General features: G+C 48.2%; 1 protein-coding gene across 1 annotated transcript in view; it reads left to right on the top strand.

Moving 5' to 3' along the window:
• The window catches only part of Cnbd2 (cyclic nucleotide binding domain containing 2), a 48,550-nt gene extending 39,003 nt beyond the window's left edge, over positions 1 to 9,547 (top strand). Inside the window, exons 12-13 of the mRNA XM_051144948.1 lie at positions 2,080 to 2,243; positions 9,224 to 9,547. Coding sequence (XP_051000905.1) covers positions 2,080 to 2,243; positions 9,224 to 9,542 — 483 coding nt within the window. The 3' untranslated portion in view covers positions 9,543 to 9,547. The remainder of the gene's footprint in view (positions 1 to 2,079; positions 2,244 to 9,223) is intronic.
• The last annotated feature ends 12,881 nt before the right edge of the window (positions 9,548 to 22,428 follow it).

Here is a 22,428-nt window from a genome sequence, read left to right on the forward strand (position 1 = left end):
GGAGATGCCACTTGCCCAAAGCCACATATATCTGCTCTCTCCCCCAATTGCTGCGTGGGCTAGGCATGGACTCCACCACTAAGCCACTGTCCAGCACTTTCTCTCTCTCTCTCTCTCTCTCTAACATTCACCCTTTCTTTTTCCTTTTTGAGACAGAATTTTACTTAAGTTGCCCAGGCTAGCCTTGACTTCAACCATGTAGACCAGGCTGCCCTCAAACTCAAAGAGATCCTCTTGCCTCAGCCTCTCCAATGTTTGGCTTAAAGCTGTGCACCACCACATCCAGCCCCAAGGCTGACCTTGTGCTGTCCTCCTGTCTCAGCTTCCTAAGTAGCTGGGATTATAGGTCTAACCTCAATCTATCTTCAGAAGCCAAGATTCTTTTCAATTCTGCATGGATTGCACAGCATGGCTCTCAGTTTGGATCCCCACTCTCGTTCTTTCTTTTTTGTTTTTAAATGGTTTTTTGAGACAGGGTCTCTCTGTGTAGCTTTGGTTATCCTAGACTCGCTTTGTAGACCAGGCTGGCCCTGAACTCACAGCGATCCACCTGCCTCTGCCTCACAGTGCTGGGATTAAAGGCTTGTGCCACCACGCCCGGCCCTCTTTTTTGTTTTTCAAGACAAGGTTTCTCTGTCCTTGACTATCCTGGACTTAACTATGTAGACCAGGCTGGCCTCCAACTCACAGCAATCTGCTTGCCTCTGCCTCCCAAATGCTGGGACTAAAGGTGTGTGCCACCACGCCTGCCCCTTTTTTTCTTTGTGATGTGGTTTGATATAATCCAGGCTGGTTTCGAACTCACCGTGTAGTTGAGGATGACTTTGAACCCTCGATTTTGTCTCAGGTTTCCAAATGCTGGGACTAAAGGGGCGCACACCGTGCCTGCTATATGTGGTACTGGTGCTCAAACCCAGGGCTCTGTGCATGCTAGGCAAGGGCTCTTCCTCCTTGCCTGTCTCCTCCATCTCCACTTTATTCTTGAGCCCTGGGCGCTGGAGGCTCTGGGGCCACTAGTGCTGTCTCTGCTCCTAGCCTGAGTCTACACAGATAAGCTGGAGTGAGCATCTGGATCCGGGAGTGCAGCCCAACTCAGCCTGCTCAGCACGGTCTCTTAAAGCAGGCCTAGTGGCAGGCGTGGGGCGCTCACTCTTAATTCCAGCACAGGGGAGGCAGAGCCAGGTGGATCGCTGTGAGTTCCAGGACAGCCCAGTCTGCATAGTGAATCCAGGACAGTTCAGGGCTATGTAAAAAGACCTTGGCTAAAAAATAATAGATAGACAGACAGGTACATGAACAGATTGGGTTCCTGTAAGTATTAGCACGTAGGCATACCTGTAGCCCGTCACCTTTGCGTGGATAACCACAGAGGGACTATTCCCGGCAGCAGGGGGTCCTACATGAGCTGCAGCGAAGACAGCAAATGCTCTTAAAGTCAGTGGGCATACAGAAAGCATTAGGGGAAAGGATGGCGTGGAGATGGCTGAAAAGGAAAAGGCCTGGAAGACGATTAGTCTTTCTTTTTTGAGTCTTAGAAGAGAAAATGGGTTTACTTAGCAGAGGGAAATGTCCAAAGGCCAAGCACATGGGTATGATGCCTGTTCTGCAGGCTGAGGCAGGACGACCTCAGACCCAGGCAAGCTTGGGCAATAGAGCAATACTCCACCTCAGAATGAATGGGCAGATTGGAGATTGAACATGGGGAAAGTTTGAGCACAGTGCTGTGAGGGTCCCTGGGAGCAGAACCTGCAGTGCTGGGCTGGGACAGAACAGAGGTGCACAGGTGTGGGCTGGGACAGAGCAGGGGTGCACAGGTGTGAGGCTAGGACAGAGCAGGGGTGCACAGATGTGGGCTAGGACAGAGGAGGGGTGCACAGGTGTGGGGCTGGGACAGAGGAGGCGTGCACAGGCCCTTCTTTTTGCAGGGTTGGGTACTGTGCTGGTGGGTAGTGAGTGGAGCCCTGTGCTGCCCCAGAAAGACACCCTCCTCCCTACCCAGGTGTCAGGGGTTCCATCTAGAAAGTCTACAGGTGGGTCTGGCTGCTCTGTGAGGCTTCACTTTCTGTAATTTCTCCCTAGGGTATTCACCAAGCCTTTCTCCCAGAAGTCCAGCGTGATCTTCGGACCTTCATCCTTTTGAGCATGGGAACAGAGTTGATACGGGTGAGAAAAGAAAAATTTTATGAGCTGATTGATGAAGAGACAGAAAAAATAATAAGAAAGATGGACGTGGATTATCCCAGGTCAGTGCTGAAAATGTACATAGATTGTTTAGATCCAGTGAACAAGGTTTCCCATTAGCAAGATATTGAGAAGGAGGGAGGGAGAGAGTGAGTGTTAGGACCCATGCCGATAGGATGAAATGAAGTAGGTTGTTAATCTACCCAAGTCTCGGAGTTTCTGATGCTACTTTTAGCACTGCGCTTCAAGAGTTAGCTTTAAAACCATCCTTCCCTTTTGAGCCGGCTATCTGCTTGTGAATTCACCTTTATATAAAGCCAAAATATGGAGAAATCTACATATATATATTAAGGTATGCACAGCTATCGTATCCACAATAGGACAGGGGCAGTCATCCACATGTGTCGCACTGAGGGGACAGCATAGCAAATGGTGCTGGATTTGATTGAATAAAAGGCTAGTTATTGTTGGAGCTGGAGAGGTGGCTCGGTGGCTAAGAGCACTGGCTGCTCTTGCAGAGGACCCAGCTTTATTTCCCAGCACATACTTGGTGACTCGTGACCAACTGTAACTCCAGTCCTGAGGGATCCGATGCCCTCTTCTGACCTCTGAAGACACATGCATGGTGCACAGACATATATGGGGCCAGGACACTCACATAATATAAATAAATTTTTTTTAACATTTGTTTATTTTATTTATTTCATGTGAGTGCTTTATCTGCAGAAGAGGGCATCAGATCACATTATAGATGGTTGTGAGCCACCATGTGGTTGCTGGGAATTGAACTCAGGACCTCTGGAAGAGCAGGCAGTGCTCTTAACCACTGAGCCATCTCTCCAGCCCAATATAAATACATTTTAAAATTTTAAAAAGAGAGAGAAATTGACTAGATAGGTATTTCTGTTGGTATAGGATGCAGCCAGTGTTAGGTCTCAAAGAAACCCAGGAGGAATGGGTAACTGAGGTGTCAGTTAACACCCCAGCCACACTGGGCAGCTCTCCCAGTATGTCCTGCCCCCCTAGCCTACACCTCTTTCTCCTGGAAGGGTCTTGGCTTACACTTCCCTTCCACCATTCTGGTTGTGCACGGTGTCCCGCCTCTTGGCCTCCAGGCACATGCTGAGCCTCTCCACCCACAGCCCCTCTCTTAGCTCCTCTTTCCTCGCTCTGCTATCCCACCCCTCCCCTTCCATGGCCTAGTTTACTCTGCTGGCCAGGTTCAGTCTGGCCCCTTCCAGATGCCTCTGGCTGTGCTCGCTCTCACGTCTACAATGAAACTCTCAACAATACCTAGAAGCAGTCATGTCCTCGGTTTTAAAAATTCATTCAGACGATGTTAATGTTCTGTTGTATTTGGGTTTTGCGTGTATGTTTAGCCATTTACTTTTTAAAAAGTTAAATCGACGCCTCTCTGCCCCACCCCCACTCCCATAGTCCTCACATTTCTGTACAGATTCTAGTGTGATCTAGAGAACACGATGAACTTACTAAACCCTAGACTCAACAGACACAGTGCAGTTAGACATTTAAGTGGGAGGTGCTGAAGCTGGCCATGGCAGCTCGCACTAGTAACCCCAGCACTTGGGAGGTGGAGGCAGGACGATCAGGAGTTCAAGGCTACCTAGTGACGTTGAGACCTGTCGGAGCTACATGAAGCTCTGGCCCAAAACTAAAAACAAAAACGAAAGAAACTGAGTAAATTTAAGAAAAATCACGAGCAAGTCGGGTGCAGTGGCACAGACCTGTAATCCCAGCACTCTGGGAGACAGAGGCAGGTGGATTGTCTGTGAGTTAGAGGCCAGCCTGGTCTACAGAGTGAGTTCCAGACAGCCAAGGCTACACAGAGAAATGTGTCTAGAAAAACAAACCAAAACCAAAACAAGCCCCCGCAAAAAAACAAAAAGAAACAACAACAAAAAACAGAAACAAAAATGAAAAGAAAGAAAGAAAAATCATGAGCAAATCAAAGAACAATTTGCATGTAGGTATGGCCAAGTGTGGAGCTGTTGGTGAGAGAAACAAGTTGGAAATTGCTGGTGGCTTCTTTCAGCTTCAGGATGCCATTCGCTTCTGGATTCTGAGTGTGACTATTTAAAAAACGTCTTCCAGGCTGGGATTAAAGGCTTGCACCACCAAGCACGCCTTTAATCCCAGCACTCAGGAGGCAGAGGCAGGCAGATCACTGTGAGCTCGAGGCCAGCCTGGTCTACAAAGCAAGTCCAGGACAGCCAAGGCTACACAGAGAAACCCTGTCTCCAAAAAAAAAAAAGTCTTCCAGGCCAACCTCCCGGACAAATGGTCTGAGGAGCCTCGACTCCTCACGTCGTTCACCGGGCACGCTGCGTGGGGCGGGATCAGTGTTTGGGAGGTTTCCTCTGGCTGGCCCGTGCAGCTCTTCGGAACAGTTGCCCCTGCACTGCCTGGCAAATGCCTTGCTGTGCCATCTCCGTGTTGCCCAACAGGATTCTGTCTTCACTAATTGTTGAACTCAGGGTTTCCTAGACGGTCCAATCCCAGGAAACAGAGCTGTCGTGTAGCTCAAAGGCCTTGTATTTAAACTGAGGCACCTGTCTTGTGAATGCCATAGGCTAGACAACCTAAAAACTACCCCCTTCACAGCCCAGGTCATGGCACACAGGACAAAATGAAGAGCCAAGTCCAGGGATATAGCCATAGTGCAGAAGAGGTCAGGGTTTGGAGCCAGATGCTCTTTTCTACCAAAAAAAAAAAAAAAAAAGAAGGTAGACACCAGTATGACCAGAATGTCCATAGGTGACATGCAGTTTTGTCTACCCTGGTCTCTGGATTAAAAAACAAATAATCCTGTAGGGGTTTGTGATTATGTTCTTGCCCCTCATGGGTTTTGGGAAGGTCCTTTGGCCTCTTTAAGCCTGTAGTTTGTGTCTGTGGGATGGGTTAGCTGTCTAGTCAGGGTAGCCAGGTGGTGGTGGTACACGCCTTTAATCCTAGCACCCAGGAAGTAGAGACAGGCAGATCTCTGAGTTCGAGGCCAGCCTGATATACAAAATGAATTTCAGGATAGCTAAGACTACATAGAGAAACCCTGTCTCTAAAAACAAGCAAACAGACTCAGCCAGTGTACAGGTTAGGCATGTAGTAAATGCTAGGCCAGAGTCAGTTAACATTCTGTTTTGTGTAGGATGCTGAGTTAATGGAACTTGTAAAGAGGAGGCTGTCCGGTGCCTGTGCTGGTAAGTGTCTGCCAGCCAGGTTGCTAGGAGGCAGGAGACAATCTTGCCAGGAAACATGTGCTGATTTCTGTGGTGTAAATATACCATCCAGCCAATTTCCAGTTACCAACATGATGTCGCTCAACATGGCGCTGAGAGGAGATGCCCACAGTTAGTGATCGTGAGTAGCCTATGGCGTTCACATTACTGGGACTTAAAGTCCATGTAGGCCAGTTTGACTGCTGGGTGTTTCCTTAGGTTGATTTCTTTCTTTCTTTCTGTTTTTTGGTGTTTTTTTTTTTTTTTTTTTTTTTTTTTTTTTTGGTTTTTCAAGACAGGGTTTCTCTGTGTAGCCTTGGCCATCCTGAACTCACTTTGTAGACCAGGCTGGCCTCAAACTCACAGCGATCCGCCTGCCTCTGCCTCCCGAGTGCTGGGATTAAAGGCGTGTGCCACCACCACCTGGCTTCTTAGGTTGACTTCTAGGGATCACAATTGCCTTTGTCCTGATCAGTGTCATTTAGCCAGGGAACGCACATGGTTACAAGTGGGTGTTAGGCTTGCCCCACGGATAGGGTGCAGATAAGGCTTGTCAGTGCCCTGCCCTTGCTGAGGTATCAGAAGGAAAAGAGCCAACAGGAACCAAGCCCATTCCACTCCACTGTCTCACCCTCAGATGCTGTGAGGGAGAGACCGAGGTAGCATCAGGACTCCAGGACCAGCCAGGGCAGCCACCTGTCTATTCTCTTTGAGATTTGAATGTTCTTGACATTTCATGTAAAAGAATAACTTTGGAGGGGGTGGGGAGAGGAGAGGGATGGGGAGAGACTTTGTTCATTCATCAGTTGATAGACATTTGGGTTATTTCTGTTTGTCACTATTATAAACAATGCTGCTGGCACAGGACAGCTTCCTGAACAGAACTCCAACAGCCCAGGCCTTAAGGTCAACAATTAATAAATGGGATCTCATGAGGCTGAGAAGCGTCTGTAAAGCAAGAGATGCTGTCAACAGAACAAAGCGACAGCCCACCGACTGGAAAAAGATCTTCACCAACCCAACTCTACATCTGACAAAGGTCTAATATCCAAAATATATAAAGAGCTCAAGAAATTAAACACCACCAAACCAAATAACCCAATTAAGAAATGGGGCTCAGAACTAAACAGAATTCTCAACAGAGAAATACCGAATGGCTGAGAAACACTTAAAGAAATGCTCAACCTCCTTAGTCATCAGAGAAATGCAAATCAAAATGACTCTGAGATTCCATCTTATACCCATCAGAATGGCTAAGATCAAAAACTCAAGTGACAGCACATGCTGGCGAGGATGTGGAGATAGGGGGACACTCCTTCATTGCTGGTGGGAGTGCAAACTTGTATAACCACTTTGGAAATCTATCTGGCGCTCTCTTAGAAAACTGGGAATAGGGCTTCCTCAAGACCCAGCTATTCCACTCCTTGGAATATACCCAGAAGATGCTCCACCACACAACAAAGACATATGCTCAACCATGTTCATAGCGGCCTTATTCATAATAGCCAGAACATGGAAACAGCCTAAATGACCCTCATTCAAAGAATGGATAAAGAAACTGTGGTACACTATGGAATACTACTCAGCTATTAAAAACAAGGAAATCCTGAAATTTATGGGCAAATGGATAGAACTAAAAATGATCATCCTGAGTGAGTTAACCCAGACCCAGAAAGACTCATATGGTATATACTCACTTATAATTGGACACTAGCCCAAAAGGGATGTCCCATGAAAGTCTTCACTTACCACGAGATTGGGATAGATGTAGAGACTTCCTATTGGGACTCTAAGTGAGAGAAGTATGGGAGAATGGGGAAATAGAAGAATCCAGAGAGTCCTAGAAACCTACAAGAACAACATCATGACGGGCAGATCTGGACCCAGGGGAGTCTGCTCAAACTACTGCCCCAACCAAGGACAATACACGCAGTAAGCATTGGACTCCTATTCAGATCTAGCCAATGGACAGCACATTCTCCACAGCTGTGTGGAGAGCAGAGACCTACTCTGATGTGAACTCTGGTGCCCCATATTTGACCACTTCCCCTTGGTGAGGAGGCCTGGTGGCACTCAAAGGATAAGCAGGCTACCAAGATGAGACCTGATAGGCTGTGACCATATGGTGGGGGAGGAGGTCCCCTCTGTCACAGACCTAGGGGAGGGAAATAGGGTGAAAGAGGGAGGGAGGGAGGAATGGGAGGAGACAAGCAAAGAGATAACAATTGAGATGTAATCTGAATAAATCAATTAAATAAAAAGAAATAAACAATGCTGCTGCCCAGGGTTGTGGTGCACTCCTTTAATCCCAGCACTTGGGAGACAGAGGCAGGCAGATCACTGTGAGTTTGAGGCCAGCCTGGTCTACAGAGTGAGTGTAGGACAGCCAAGGCTATGCAGAGAAACCCTGTTGCACAAAAACAAAACAAAACAAAAAAACAGAAAACAAACCAATGCTGCTGAGAATATTCTTGAAGGCTTGTATATGAACATATTTTCATTTCTCTAAAGTATGTTCTTGATGGCAAATTGCTGATCATGTGGTAACTATGTTTAACCTTTTGTGAGGTTGTCAGACTCTGCCTTCCAAAGTGGCTGCACCAATTAACATCCCTCAGTCCTGTGGGGACCTTCAACTCACTCACATGGAAATTCTAAACATCTCTATGCTTCTGATGGCAGCTGTGTCAGTCAGTGTCAGTGGGTGCAAGTGCTGTCTCACTGTGGAGGTACCCTCATTCCAATATAGGTTTTATTGGCATTTTCCCAAAGCGAATGACTGATAGCTACATTTTTTTTTTCCTGATATGGTCTTGCTATGTTGCTCAGGCTGGCCTAGAACTTGCTGTGTAGCTCAGGCTGGCCTCAAACTCATCATCCTCCTGTCTCTTGAGTGCTGAGAGTCCCGGCATGTGCCATGACCAGCTCTCCAATAGCCTTACTTACTGTTAGTTCCAATTTATTTTATTGTGTGTGTGTTCATGGTGTGTATGTGCGGGTGCGTATGTGCCATGGGGCTTGTACAGAGGTCAGAGGACAACTTTGTGCAGTCAGTTCTCTTCTTGTGTGGAAAGCGCTTTTATCCACTGAATCATCCTGCTAGCCTTGTTTTATCTTGCCTTCCCCCCCCCCCCCCCGAGTCAGGGTTTCTCTGTGTAGCCTTGGCTGTCCTGGACTTGCTTTGTAGACCAGGCTGGCTTTGAACTCACAATGATCTGCCTGCCTCTGCCTCCCAAGTGCTGGGATTAAAGGCGTGCGCCACCACTGCTCAGCTTTATTTTGCATTTTTGAGACAGTGTCTTATTATATAGTCCAGGCTACTCTCAAATTTACAATGTAGGCCAGGCTAGCCTCAAGTGATCCTCCTGTGTTTGCTTTAGAAGCACTGGAATTACAGGCCTATATCACTATCTCTGGTTTAGCTATGTCGTAAGATGAAGAACAAAAGTTAACTTCAATTCACTTTCTTGGATTCAATATATCATAAGTATTATTTCAACATGTTATTCATTTGAAAAGTAATAGTCCACATCTCTTTGTGGTTGTGAATCTAATTCATACTGGCCACATTTCAGGCACTCAGTAGGCCCCACCTGTGGCTCCTGGCCATGGCAGGAGGGTGGCACAGGCTTAAGGGGTTGAGTAGGTAGAAAGGCAATGGAGGTGGGGAAATATGGGGAGGAGCAGAGCCAGGGTGCAGAGCGTGTTTGGGGCTTAGAGGATGCAGTGGGAGCATCCTTCAGCCCAGGTGGAGGGCGGAGGGCGGCAGCGGCCCCGGGACGCCGCAGCTTTTGTGCTTGCCTCTTCAGCGATGAAGAGCTGTGTCAGAGGTTCCTGAGGGAAAACAACTGGAACATCTTCCGGAGGGACCTGATGCGGCTGCTGGTGGAGCCCCTCAACAAGCAACCGTTCACCCCAACCCCTATCCAGAGGAAAGAGATCTACAACCCGAAGTCTTTGAATCTGGACTTGTGTAACCTCCAGAAGAAGGTGAAACACCGCTATCCTGTTTTTATGGCGCCCCAGAAATACCTTCCCCCCTTGAGGATTGTCCAAGGTGTGTCAGCACCCCGGCACAAAATCAAAGAACTCCTGCCTCAGTATAAAAATGCAGGGGTCCTTGATTAAACCCAATAAAGCGTGTTGGAATTAGCTTCTTTTTTCTGCCTCACCTCCATGGGGGCCTGCAGGCTTAGAGAGGGGAGGGAGGAAGGGGAGGGCCTGAGGACTCAGCCAGGAAATAAAGAGGCGTGGTCTCCTGTGACATGTGGTCAGGCATGAGGACATGGGTGAGGAGGCTGGGGCGTGTCTGTTACTGGGAGCCCTTTCACCCCAAATCAGTGGATGCCGTGCCACGAACCAATGCAGGCCAGCTGTTGCCAGGCCACACATTGTGGTAGAAAACCAAAAAAACCAATATTTTAGATTATTTCTAGTTTCGTTTTGTTTTGTTTTCTTTTCAACAGGGTTTCTCTGTGTAGCCTTGGCTGTCCTGGACTTGCTTTGTAGACCAGGTTGGCCTCGAACTCACAGCCATCCACCTGCCTCTGCCTCCTGAGTGCTGGGATTAAAGGCGTGTGCCACCCCGCCTGGCTTTTTTATTTTTAAAGCACGAGCAACCAACCAATCTACAATATTTTAAAGAAAACATATGGGATGTGTTGCAAGCTGTGGGCTTGCCCTCTCTAACCAAGTGATAGAATTGGCATCCTATGGTGGCAGAGGCCCACCAGGGACAAGCAGGTAGTTGAGACAGAGTTCAGAAAGACTCCTTGGTCCCTTAGGAGCTCCTTATTTTGGGGCACCTGTCCCATCCAGTCTCAACAGCACAGACTAAGCACCATGCCACCCCTCCAAATGAGCACCTCGGGGCCTGAAAGCCGTCATCAGCAAGCAGGAGCCCCTCCACCCCATGGCTATGGCCACTCACACCCACCTGAAACCGGCAAGGAAAGGCCTAGGTTCTGGACTTTGAGTCAGGAGCTCTGAGGGGGCCTGGCTTTGTCCCTCCCTGGAGTCCCTTGAATACTATGAGTCAGTCTAGTGCCTGTCTGTCTGTCTATCTGTCTGTCTGCCCGGTAGCGAATGAAGGAAGTTGCCAAGATCAGTGGACTGCATAGACACGGGATTGACTACAGTTTTAAAAGATATGTTCAGCCGGCCATGGTGATGCACGCCTTTAATCCCAACACTTGGGAGGCAGAGGCAGGCGGATCGCTGTGAGTTCGAGGTCAGTCTGGTCTACAAAGAGAGTCCAGGACAGCCGAGGCCACACAGAGAAACCCTGTCTCAAAAAACCAAAAAGAGAGCCGGGCGTGGTGGCGCACACCTTTAATCCCAGCACTCGGGAGGCAGAGGCAGGCGTATCGCTGTGAGTTCGAGGCCAGCCTGGTCTACAAAGTGAGTCCAGGATGGTCAAGGCTACACAGAGAAACCCTGTCTCGAAAAAAACCAAAAAAAAAAAAAAAAAAGAAAAAAAAAAAAAAAGAAATGTTCAACAGTAGACGTTTCTGTATTAAAAACCATTCTCCTGTGTGCTAAACAGGAGGAATAGGACCCCCCCCACCCCCACCCCGCAAAGAAAGAGTAGATATTATAGAGAAATGGTGGACTTAAGGGTTTTTTGACTTCTCTGGTGAGTCAAGATCTCAGGGACACCTGAGCGGAGTGAGGTAGGACAGGACAGGCAGGAGTGCTCTAGTTAATTTTGTTGTCAACATGACACACCTGGGAAGAGGGCATTTCAACTGCAGGATTGCAGTGATTGAGCTGTCTGCGGGCATATCTATGGCACATTTTCTTGATTGTTAACTGATGCGGGAGGTTCCAGCCCACGGTGGGTGTGGCCATCCCTGGGCCTGTGGGCCTGGGCCGTATAAGCAAGCTAGTTGAGCATGAGGCTAGCTGGAAACAGTATCTCTCTGATCTCTGCCTCGCTTCCTGCTTTTGGGGTCTTGTCTTTGGTGTCCATGGTCGATGAGCTCTAACCTGTAGGGCAAATCATGCCTCGATGTCCTCGGGTTGTTTTTAGTCATCACAGCGACAGGAGACAAACTAGGACAGAACGTTCACGGTCATCCACGGCTACACAGTGACTTGGAGGCCAGCCTGGGCTATGTGAGACCCTGCCAACACAAAGCACCAAATGAGAAGCCTGAAGCATCAACAGTCCTGCAAAGTCAGCTGTGACCTACAAGGACCAGGTACCACTGTCGGGGGTCCCAGGGAAGTGGGGGTACCTCACTAGGGATCTCTTTGGGTTTGAGGGCAGTGGTTCTAAAATAGTGGTATAGATGTCCTCCGTCACAGGCTTTTGGGGGCAGCCGGTCTGAGGCAGCTTGAGAGTGGGATGAGGCGGTCCGCGGTGTTCTCTAGGAGGGGCTCTGTAGAGGATCCATACTTTAGGCTGCATAGGTCCTGTAGTCCCTGTTAGAGCAGTCAGCCCCACCTCAGGGAAGCAATGGTAGAAGTTCATGAACACGCGGGCATGACTGGTGAATACAAACAGACCATAGTTCGCTGCTCTGCGCTCTAGGTAGCTGGGGACCTTGAAGGTTCTGGAACAGATGTAACTTGGCCAGAGAAAACAAGGATGGCTTACTAAGAGCTGAGCACTCACCGGAGCCATCTTGTAAGTGTCAGACTGTGGGCCCCAGTGGCCCACTGGGTCCTGCCCGCTCTGCCCCTTTGGGCTGTTGGGGTGCTATGTGCATGTAGGAAGGTTTAGTTCTGCCGGGCATGATGGCACATGTCTTTAACCCCAGCACTCAGGGAGGCAGAGGCAGGTAGATCTCTGAGTTCGAAGCCAGCCTGCTCTACAAAATGAATCTAGGACAGCCAAGGCTACACGGAGAAACCCTGCCTCAGAAAAAAAAAAATGGTGAAATTTTTGTTCATCAGGAAATTTGGATCCCACTTATGGGTAATGAGAGAAAAAGCTTCCAGAATGTTCTTCCGAGTGTTCTCTGTAGCAATAATGGGTAAAAAAAAAAAAAAAAAAAAAAGGACTCAAAGCTGTGTGTGGAAGCACATGCTTCTAACCTCTAAACTCCAGAGGCCTCAGTGAACAACAGAGAGACCCTGCCTCAAAAAACTGCAATGAGAGGAAAGCCAAGGGGGAAGCGTGGGAAGCAGGAGGTTAAAGAGAAGAGAGGAAAAGGGGGGTTACTGAAGGGAGGGGCTACAGAAGCTAGAAGGGGAAGGGCTTCTGGAAAAGCACCCTGGGCTAAGGGCCCTAAGTGAGGAGAGGCCACAGGGTGGCCTTCAGAGACTCACAGGGAGCCGAACACAGGTTGCTGAGGCCCCAGCTCAGCCACAGGGTTGAGAGGAAGGAAATCTGCAGAGGTGTCCTGTCCACAGACAACAGGGAGCTCCTGTGTGGCTGCTCCAATGAAGTCAGTGAGCACATGTGCAGTTGGGCAGTGTGAACCTTCCCTATACCCCATCTTATTAAGGTCAAACACAGTGGAAGTGCTTGGTACACACCAGAGGTTGTAAGCACCATTCAACCATCACCAGGGATGGCTCCCTGTGCCGATGGAACAAGCATCAGAGCTGAGCCTCACAATCGGTAATAAAGGCCATCAGCAAATGATTTGGGGTGCAAGGGGCCAAGATGGCATCTCAGCCCATCCCACCGGCTTCCCTAATGACCTAGCTGACCTCAGCAGTAAGGGGCAGCCTGGCAGGGCATCAGAAGTGTCACTCACCTGTTGGTAGACACTGGGAGAGGGTGCTGTTTAAAAGATTGTGGGAGGTGGGGGGCTGGAAAGATGGCTCAGAGGTTAAGAGCACTGACTGCCCTTTCAGAGGTCCTGAGTTCAATTCCCAGCAACCACATGGTGGTTCACAACCATCTGATGCCCTCTTCTGGCCTGCAGGTGTACATGCAGGCAGAACACACTATACATAATAAATAAATAAATCTTAGAAAAAAAAAAAGATTGGTGGGGAAGGGGCTAGGGGGCAGTCAGGATGGGGCCACTGTTGAGCTTCCAGGCAGAGGGCTGCAGAAAGGGCAGTTTCCCAAGCCCTGCCACACCCTGAAACACTCTGCGCTGGAGACCAGGGGTCAGCATCATGCAGGAGAATGAGTCAGGGCTTTGTTTGGGAGAGTTCATTCAGAAGGTCGATATGATGCCCCTTGGCACAAGTGTTGGAAGAGATGATGGCTTCACACTGCAGAGACCTTACTGCAGACCTGAGGACAAGTCTGAAGTCCCAGGAAGCCCACAGTCCTATTTGTGAGAAAAAGAAAGGTGCTAGGCCCGGTGGAATATATACTCAGGGGGCTGAGGCAAGAGACACAGCACAAGTTTAAGGCCAGCCTGGGCTACAAAGCAAATCCAGGTCAGCAAGGGCTACACAATGAGAGCCTTTCTCAAAATTAAACAAAAGGCAAACACCAGGAAAAGGGCCTGGGCTTAGGTACGAGTGTGTGTGTGGTACCTTGAAGAGGTGTTCTGGTCTGGTTTCCATTACTATGGTAAAATAGCCAAGGTTGACTTATAACAGAAAGTTTATTTGTTTGTTTATTATTTTTTAGGTTTTTTTTTTTTTTTTTTTGAGACAGGGTTTCTCTGTGTAGCCTTGGCTGTCCTAGACTCACTTTATAGACCAGGCTGGCCTTGAATTCACAGAGATCCACCTGCCTCTGCCTCCCAAGTACTGGCATTAAAGGCATGTGCCACCACACCTGGCTTAAAAGTAATTTATTTAGTTCATGATTTTCAAAGCTGGAAGTCAAAGTAGCATGCTGTCAGCTCTAGTGAAGTCACCCCTGGCTGCTCACGGGACAGATGACATCACACTGGTGGGAGTTCAAGAGGGAGGGGTCCCATGGTGAGACAAGAGGTGGAGCCGGGACAGGTGGGGCAGGCTCCTCCCTTCATCATAGGTTACTCGTGAAAGAACAACTGGGTGGGGCTCATGAAATTTACCTTAGTGCCAGGTGTGGTGGTGCACACCTTTAACCTCAGTGCTGGGGAGGCAGAGGCAGGTGCATCTCCGTGAGTTCGAGGCCAGCCTGGTCCAAATAACAAGCTCTAGGGCAGCAGGGGCTACATTGTGAGAACTGTGTCTCAAAAACAAAACACAGTCTACCGTACTCCCTGGAGGGAGGGAACATCTGCCCAGATAATCCAAACGCCCTTCATGTAGCCCTACATCTGGATTTTTTTTTTGAGACGGGACAACCTGGGCTAGAATCTGTCAGCCAAGGATATGCCCTTCAGTTCTGCTCTGAGTGCTGGGACTCCGGGCCTGTGCCAGCATGCTTAGTTGTATGCAATGCTAAGGATCTAACCAGAGGCTGTGTGCTGGGCAAGCACCCTACCCCTGAGCTATACCCCCATGTCTTAGGCCCCGCATGACTCTTAACACTGCCACACTAGACCCTAGTTTCCAACACGCGAGCCCATGGGGACATACACAGACTAACCCATAGCAGAAGTATTTTATTCTGAGAGTACTTCCTAGCTATTAACCAAGAGGCACTATTCCATCTGTTAGAGAGAACGCCTGAGGCCCAAGAAGGCAAAAAAGAAGGCAAAAGCCTCATCTCACCCCATTGCCTGCTATCTGGCTGATCAGGCAGTCTGTGCGCCTTCTCCCACGCCCTGCCCACTCCTGGTTAGTCAGCTTTTGGGTGTGTGCACTGTTGCACCACTGTTACTTACCTATCCCCAGCGGACCACCTGTTTTTCGAATGGGAGAATCCTGTGTCCCCCGCCTTGAGACTGCACTAGAGAGAACGCTCTTCCCCCTCCCCGCCCCACTGTGGTTTCCTATATGTAAGAAAGCACACCCGGCCAAAAATAGAGCCCCTTGCAGTAAAAGCTTCCACTGTTTGGGAAAAGCGGAAAATCCCACTTGGGTAAGGTGAAGGGATGTGCTGTGTGAGAGAGATGCACCTGGAGGCCAGGCCACCTTGCCCTGGCGCCTTACTGCTGTTTGGGGTGTCAAGGCTGAAGGCTTTAAAAGGGACTTAGTTGCAGACGTGTCACTGGGACTGTGGGATGACCTCAGCTTCTGGTGGCTGAGGAGTGGGAAATAAAGCTAAGCTAACATGGCTCTCCCATGGGAACCAACATGGGAGAGCAGGAGAGAGCTAGGGGCAGTGAGAGGCAGCAGTCAGCACTGTGTGACCTGCAATTTCCAGGGTTTGTTACTCGCCTCTGTCAAGTTTGACACCACCCCCACCCCACCTCACTCCCCTCACCCCCACTCCCACCCCCGGTGCTACTTTGCTTTTTGCTGCTATGCTGAAACTCTGATCAACACCAACTTGGAAAGAGTTCCTTTTAATCCCAGCACTTGGAAAGCAGAGGTAGGTGGATCTCTGAGTTCCAGGCCAGCCTGGTCTACAGAGTGAGTTCGGGGACAGCCAGGGCTACCCAGAAAAACCCTGTCTGGAGAAACCAAACCAAACCAAGCAAAAAACCAAACAAACAAAAAACCAAAAACAACAACAACAAAAGCCATACCCCACAGATATGGCCATAGGCCCATCCGATGGAGGAGGTCTTCAGTTGAGGCCCCTCTTCTCAAGGTGACTCTCGGTTTGTGTCAAGTTGACAGCTGAAGCTATGACATTTTCCTGCCCTCACTTGTATTCTTACCTACCATCCCCTGGAGAATCAAGAAAACAGCCTGAGAATCAAGCGGCCTGAGGGTTAGAGACTCAAATTGTTTCCTGATTTATTTATTTATTTATTTATTTATTTCCCCGAGACAGAGTTTCTCTGTGTAGCCTTGACCATCCTGGACTCACTTTGTAGACCAGGCTGGCCTCGAACTCACAGTGATCCGCCTGCCTCTGCCTCTGCTGGGATTAAAGGCGTGCGCCACCACACCCGGCTATGTTTCCTGATTTAATAACTGCCTTGTGGTATGAAAGCCCATCTCCTTTTCTTGGGAAATTAATATATCCTTTGACCTATTTTGAAATTATTTAGAAAAACATACCATACTTTGACCAAACATAATTCAATAGTAACAATCAGGGGGCTTAAAAGATGGCTCAGTGGTTAAGGTGACTGCTTGAGGATACTTGTTTAGATCCCAAGAACCTGCCACACCAGGAGGGCGTGGCTGCCTGCCTCCAACTGAAGCCTGGGAAGGCAGAGGCCAGGGAATCCCCTTATCAGGGAGCTCTGGGTTTGATTGAGACACCCTGCCTCAATAAGATGGGAGGGCGATGGAACATGATTCTAATATCAGCCTTGGACCTCTACATGCACAGTGCGTGTACAGGCAGCACCCAATACATATCTTGCACACATACATATACACATAACACAAAAAATGGAAAGGAAAAATAACAATTGGCAAATGTGGGTGAAAGGTGTTCAGGAGTTATTTGAACCATGCTTACAGTTCAAAAGTTATTTTAAGCTGGGTGGTGGTGGCGCACACCTTTAATCCCAGCACTCGGGAGGCAGAGGCAGGCGGATCGCTGTGAGTTCAAGGCCAACCTGGTCTACAAAGTGAGTCCAGGACAGCCAAGGCTACACAGAGAAACCCTGTCTCAAAAAAAAAAAGTTATTTTAAATTGTAAATGCAAACCACAGAAGATTTATCATCTTAACTATAGATGTGTACATATATATTTTGTCTGGATTTAAAACAAGATCTGGCTTTGTAGCTCAGGTTGGCCTCTAACCCAAGAGTCTCCTGCCTCAGCCTCCCATGTACTGGGATTATAGGCATGGGCTACCCCACCCAGTGTCATCTTAACTATATTTTAAGTGCACACTGACATTAAGTACATTCGATCCCCTCAAAACAAAACAAAGCCGGGCGTGGTGGTGCAAACCTTTAATCCCAGCAGGCAGAGGCAGGCGGATTGCTGTGATTTCAAGGCCAGCCTGGTCTACAAAAGCAAGTCCAGGATAGCTAAGACTGTTACACAGAGAAACCCTGTCTCAAAAAACCTAAAAAAAACAAAAACCAAACAAACAAAAATAAAACAAAACAAACTCAAGCAAATAACGAGAAACACTATAGCGGTGAATATACACCATTATATAATTGTCCAGACACACGGGCTGGCATGCACAGCACCCAGATCCATTCCTAACCTAAGGTATGAACTCTGGTGTGGATGACTTATCCTCTGTAAAACTGTCCCATTTGATGCAGGATGCTGATGGTGGGGTGTGTTGGCTTGCTATTGGGAGGTGTGGCTTTGTTGGAGGAAGTGTGTCACTGGGGGTGGGCTTTGGGGTTTCAGAAGCCCAAGCCAGGCCCATTGGTACTCTCTCTTCCTGCTGCCTGTAGATCTGGACACAGACCCCTCAGTTCCTTTGCCAACACCACGTCTGCCTGCATGCCACCGTGCTTCCCACTGTGATAATAATGGATTAAACTTCTGCAGCAGTAACCTTGGCCCAATGAAATGTTTTTATTTATGAGAGTCACCCATGGTCATGGTGTCTCTTCACAGAAATAAGACCCTAAAATAAGCCAGATGTGGTGGCACACATCCTTAATCCCAGCAGAGGCAGAGGCAGGCAGATTGCTGTGAGTTTGAGGCCAGCCTGATCTACAAAATGAGTCCAGGACAGCCAAGGCTAACACAGAGAGATTCTGCCTTGAAAAAAAAAAAAAAAAAAAAGAAACAAAAAGCAAACAAACAAACAAAAACAAAACAAAAAACCCCAGAGAGCTAGCTAGTGAAGATACCATTGAACAAGGGGGCCGTGTTAAGCCTCAGCAAGCAGCAGAATTTGGCAGCTTCAGCCATGTGGTTCTGGCTTTAGAGTCAAAGATATAAGAACGGGGTTAAGGAATCTCCCTCCACAACTATGGGAAGCCACTGAGGCCAGGTGTGTGGCAGAGTGTCCCTGCACGGAAGCCTAGAGAGACCACTGTGTGAAGCTGGGTTACCTATGAGACCCTAAGATGTTGGAGATGCCAGAGCTGTGGGACACCTGCCAAGGAGAGCTGCTAACAGGGGCTGGAACCAGCCCAAGAGAGAGAAGTGTGCTGCAGTCGACAAAGCTGAAAGGAGTTGGAGATCTGAAGAGCGCTTTGACATCAGACATGGAGATGCAGAGTTTGGAGTTCGCCCGGCTGGCTTCCGGTCTTGGTTTAGTCCAGTGTTTCCTTACTCTGCTGCCTCTCTTCCATCTTGGAACAGTAATGTATATCCCGTGCCATGCTATCTTGGAAGTATGTGACCCGCTTTTTTATTTTTTATTATTTAGGGCATTACAGTTAAGAGATTGCCATGAGTCTTAGAAGAGACTTTAGACTTTTATTTATTAGTTTTTTCAAGACAGAGTTTCTCTGTGTAGCCTTGGCTGTCCTGGACTCTTTGTAGACGAGGCTGGCCTCGAACTCACAGAGATCTGCCTGCCTATGACTTTGGATTTGTTTGTTTGTGTTTGCTTTTGTTTTTCAAGACAGGGTCTATGTTAGCCTTGGCTGTCCTTGACTCACTTTGTAGACCAGGCTGGCCTTGAACTCACAGAGATCCGCCTGCCTCTGCCTCCCAAATGCTGAGATTAAAGGTGACTTTGGTCTTTCAAACAGTGTCGAGACTGATAGACTATGGGGACTTTTAAAGTTGGACTGAATGCTTTTTGCACTATGATATGGCTACAAGCCTGAGGTGGGGGGGGGGGGGGGGCGGACAGGGAGTGGAATGTGGTGGTTTGAATGAAAATGGCCCCCAGAGGCTCACAGGGAGTGGCACCATTGGGAGGTGTGGCCTTGTTGGAGGACGTGTGTCACTGTGGGTAGTCTCTGGGGTTTCAGAAGCCCAAACCAGGCTCAGTGGCACTCTCTCCTCGTGCTGCCTGGGGATCTGCGTGTACAACTCTCCAGCAGCATCATGTGTGCCTGTGCACCGCCATGCTTCCCACCATGATGAAAATGGACTAAACCTCGGACACTGTGAGCCATCCCCAGTTAAATGTTTTCCTTCACAAGAGTTGCTGTGGCCATGGTCTTCACAGCAATAGACCTCTAACCCTGAGACATAGGGAAAGCTTACATAGGCAAGGCCAGGGAGTATACGGCAAACCTCTATACCTTCCTCTCAGCTTTGCTATGTTGTTTGTTTTTCAAGACAGGGTTTCTCTGTATAGCCCTGGCTGCCCTGGACTGGCTTTGATGGCCAGGCTGGCCTTGAACTCACAGAGATCCACCTGCCTCTGCCTCCCTGAGTGCTACCTTTAAAAAAAAATTAGGTAATTGTGGCCTCTAAGATACTAATTAGTAAAGCAACAGTTTTCTTTTACCATGCTAGCTTCCAAAATAATTGACAGAGACTATGACTTATTCTACAAGCTTAAAGCACTGGAGCAGATGTCAACCCTCTAAGCTATTTAGCTACCAGCATATAACCCAAGTTATGAGCCATTATGTCATGCTTTCTGGGTTGGATCTGCTCCATCAGGCCATGTCCTCTTCTGTTTTTGGTTGTGAGCCTAGCCTTCAATGCCGAGCCATCTCTCCTGCACCTCTTAGTCCATCTTCTGTTCCTGCTCCTCCCCTGCCTCGTGGTCCTCCCTCCCTCCAAGCCTGGGAACCTAAACCCCACCTCCCTCTCTTCTGCCAGGTCACAAGCTTCCTTCAGCATTGTCCATTAACCAATCAACTTTAAATTAGGCAGAGCAAGCCGGGCACACATAAATCCATTTGTCATAGGTTTGGTTTCTCCTGTGTGACATTTCTCAGTCTTGTTTTAATGCCAGTGTTCCCAATACTTTTGTAGATTGCAGGGCATTTATTTTGTAGAATGTCCTTTGGTTTGGGTTTGTTTGGTATTCTTCTGTTATTTAATTTAGTGTCTCCACCTAGGGGATAGGAAAGAGATTTGCATTGTGTGCTGTCCCTACCCCCTCCTGGCCTCAACAGGTGCCAGACAAGCACTCTGCCACTGCCACCGAGCTACACCCTGAGTTTTCTTTTGTTTTCCTTTTGAGACAAGGTTGACCAGGCTAGCCTCAAACTTGCACAACTACCATCTTAGCCTTTTGGGCAGCGGGGCTTGGAGGCACGTGCTGCCTAGGTAACAAAGAGTTTCAGTCTCTTCCTCTGCTGGTGACATTAATTTACTGGATTAAGTAGCTGTCCTTGATGGAAAGTCACTCTTTATTTAAAAAGTAGTTTTATTGTAAAACAAAACAAAACCATGTGACATCATTTGGGCCTGTAAATTTGAATTGTTGTGGTTTAGTGGTTGAAGCACATTCATGTTGTTGGGCAAAGAGCACCAAAATGTTACCTTGACGATGTAGAACTCTGTGCTCATCACATGTGCTGGCCAAACACTTAAACACAGTGACTCAAAAAGATAAAAGCAATAGACTCCACTTCCTCAGGTGGGGGTAATCTGGCTCTATCTGTCACTCCATCCATTACCAGAGCTGATTGAGCTCATGTGTGGCATGTCTCCCCTAAAGTGACATACTTGGTTAAGAGGATGGCCTCCCCTAATAGATGAGGAACTGGTCTTTAGTGAAGGGTGTATGAGTTGTTTCAGTCCCCTACTAGAACACGCTTCCAAACAGTCACAGATTTGGTAAGAGGAAACCACTTTAATGGGTTGTCATGGTGTCTCCCCATTATCCTGTTTAAAAAAAAAAAAAAGAGGTTGGGATGACCTTGTACTTCCCTGTCGTAGGCCTGGAGTTACCCCTTCATCTAAGACCACCGCCTCTTTGGTAAAGAATGGTCCTCTGACCGCTTGATTTGGTCCTAGCTTCGACAGCTGAAGAGATGGCTGGGTTTGTTCTTTGTTTTCCGACAGGACCCTGAGAAGCACCGCCCACCCAGCTAGAGTATAAAAATCCCTGTACTGCCCTAACAGATGCTCCTTGAGCCTGATCTAGAGTGAGTGGTGGTGTATCTGGCCTTGTCCAAGCCTCTGGTTTGGCCAGTCACATGGGAACTTCCTGTTTGGAAAACCCTCGCTCTCCAATGGGTGCATATTCTAGCTCACTGGACAAAGCAACAATTCGAAAATCTGCGTTTCCAGCAACTCTGAGCAGACACCTCCTAAGCCTCTGCCCCCTGCCAGGGAACTTGCTGTACCCTCTGGCTGCAGTGCAATTTAAAGGTGGCATTGAGTACAACTGGCACACGTTGGTAAGGACTGCTAGGGAAAGGACACTCGTGGTGGGGTTTTTATATTCAAGTCTGCAGAAGCCCGGGACTGTGAAAGTTCACACTGATTGTCCAGGGAGGGGAAGCTAACACTTGGGCAGGGAGACATGGAAGATGAGAGACCTCAGCTACCTCAGGCCATTGGCATGGACACCGCTTCCATGTTCTTTATTAACAAGCTGCAGAGACCTCATGTTAAGTTTTTAGAGACTCTTTTATTTTTTTTTATTATGTGCATTATAGGAAACAAAACACAAGAATCCAAGAACTAAGTCACCCAGTCACAAGCAGCTCAGCTGGTGTGTCCTTCTAGATTCTGCAACTTGTACATACACTTGGGTAATTGAGATTATACAGCACATACCATGCTTTCCCCCACATCGTGAATATTCACCAGCTAAAAACTCCACAGTACATGAGCACTCCCAAGAATACACCATGCCATCTCAATCTGTCAGACAAATTTGCAATCCTGTCTTCCTTGGCAAAAATTTCATAGAAGACAAAAATGGCAGCAGGCCTCTAGATAGACGTATTGGCAAAGTTACAATTAAATTCTGCATTCCCTCAGTGCTCAGCTTACAAGGAAACACAAAGCAACAGACCACACTAAGTACAGCATTCTTAAATTTATCATCAGATCTGTATACTAACAAATGAGGAAGAAGGGATGTTCCTGCTCAATAAATGTATTCCTACGGAGTATCTGGAAGATGGTTTTTCGAGACAGGGTTTCTCTGTGTAGCCTTGGCTATCCTGGACTCACTTTGTAGACCAGGCTGACCTAGAACTCACATTGATCTGCCTGCCTCTGCCTCTGCTGGGATTAAAGGCGTGCGCCACCGCGCCCAGCTAAAATGTCAGTCTCAACACAGTGCTGCAGATCTTGCCCGGGAGC

Source organism: Acomys russatus, chromosome 4 (genome assembly GCF_903995435.1).
Source record: "Acomys russatus chromosome 4, mAcoRus1.1, whole genome shotgun sequence".
In the NCBI taxonomy this organism is placed as follows: Eukaryota; Metazoa; Chordata; class Mammalia; order Rodentia; family Muridae; genus Acomys; species Acomys russatus.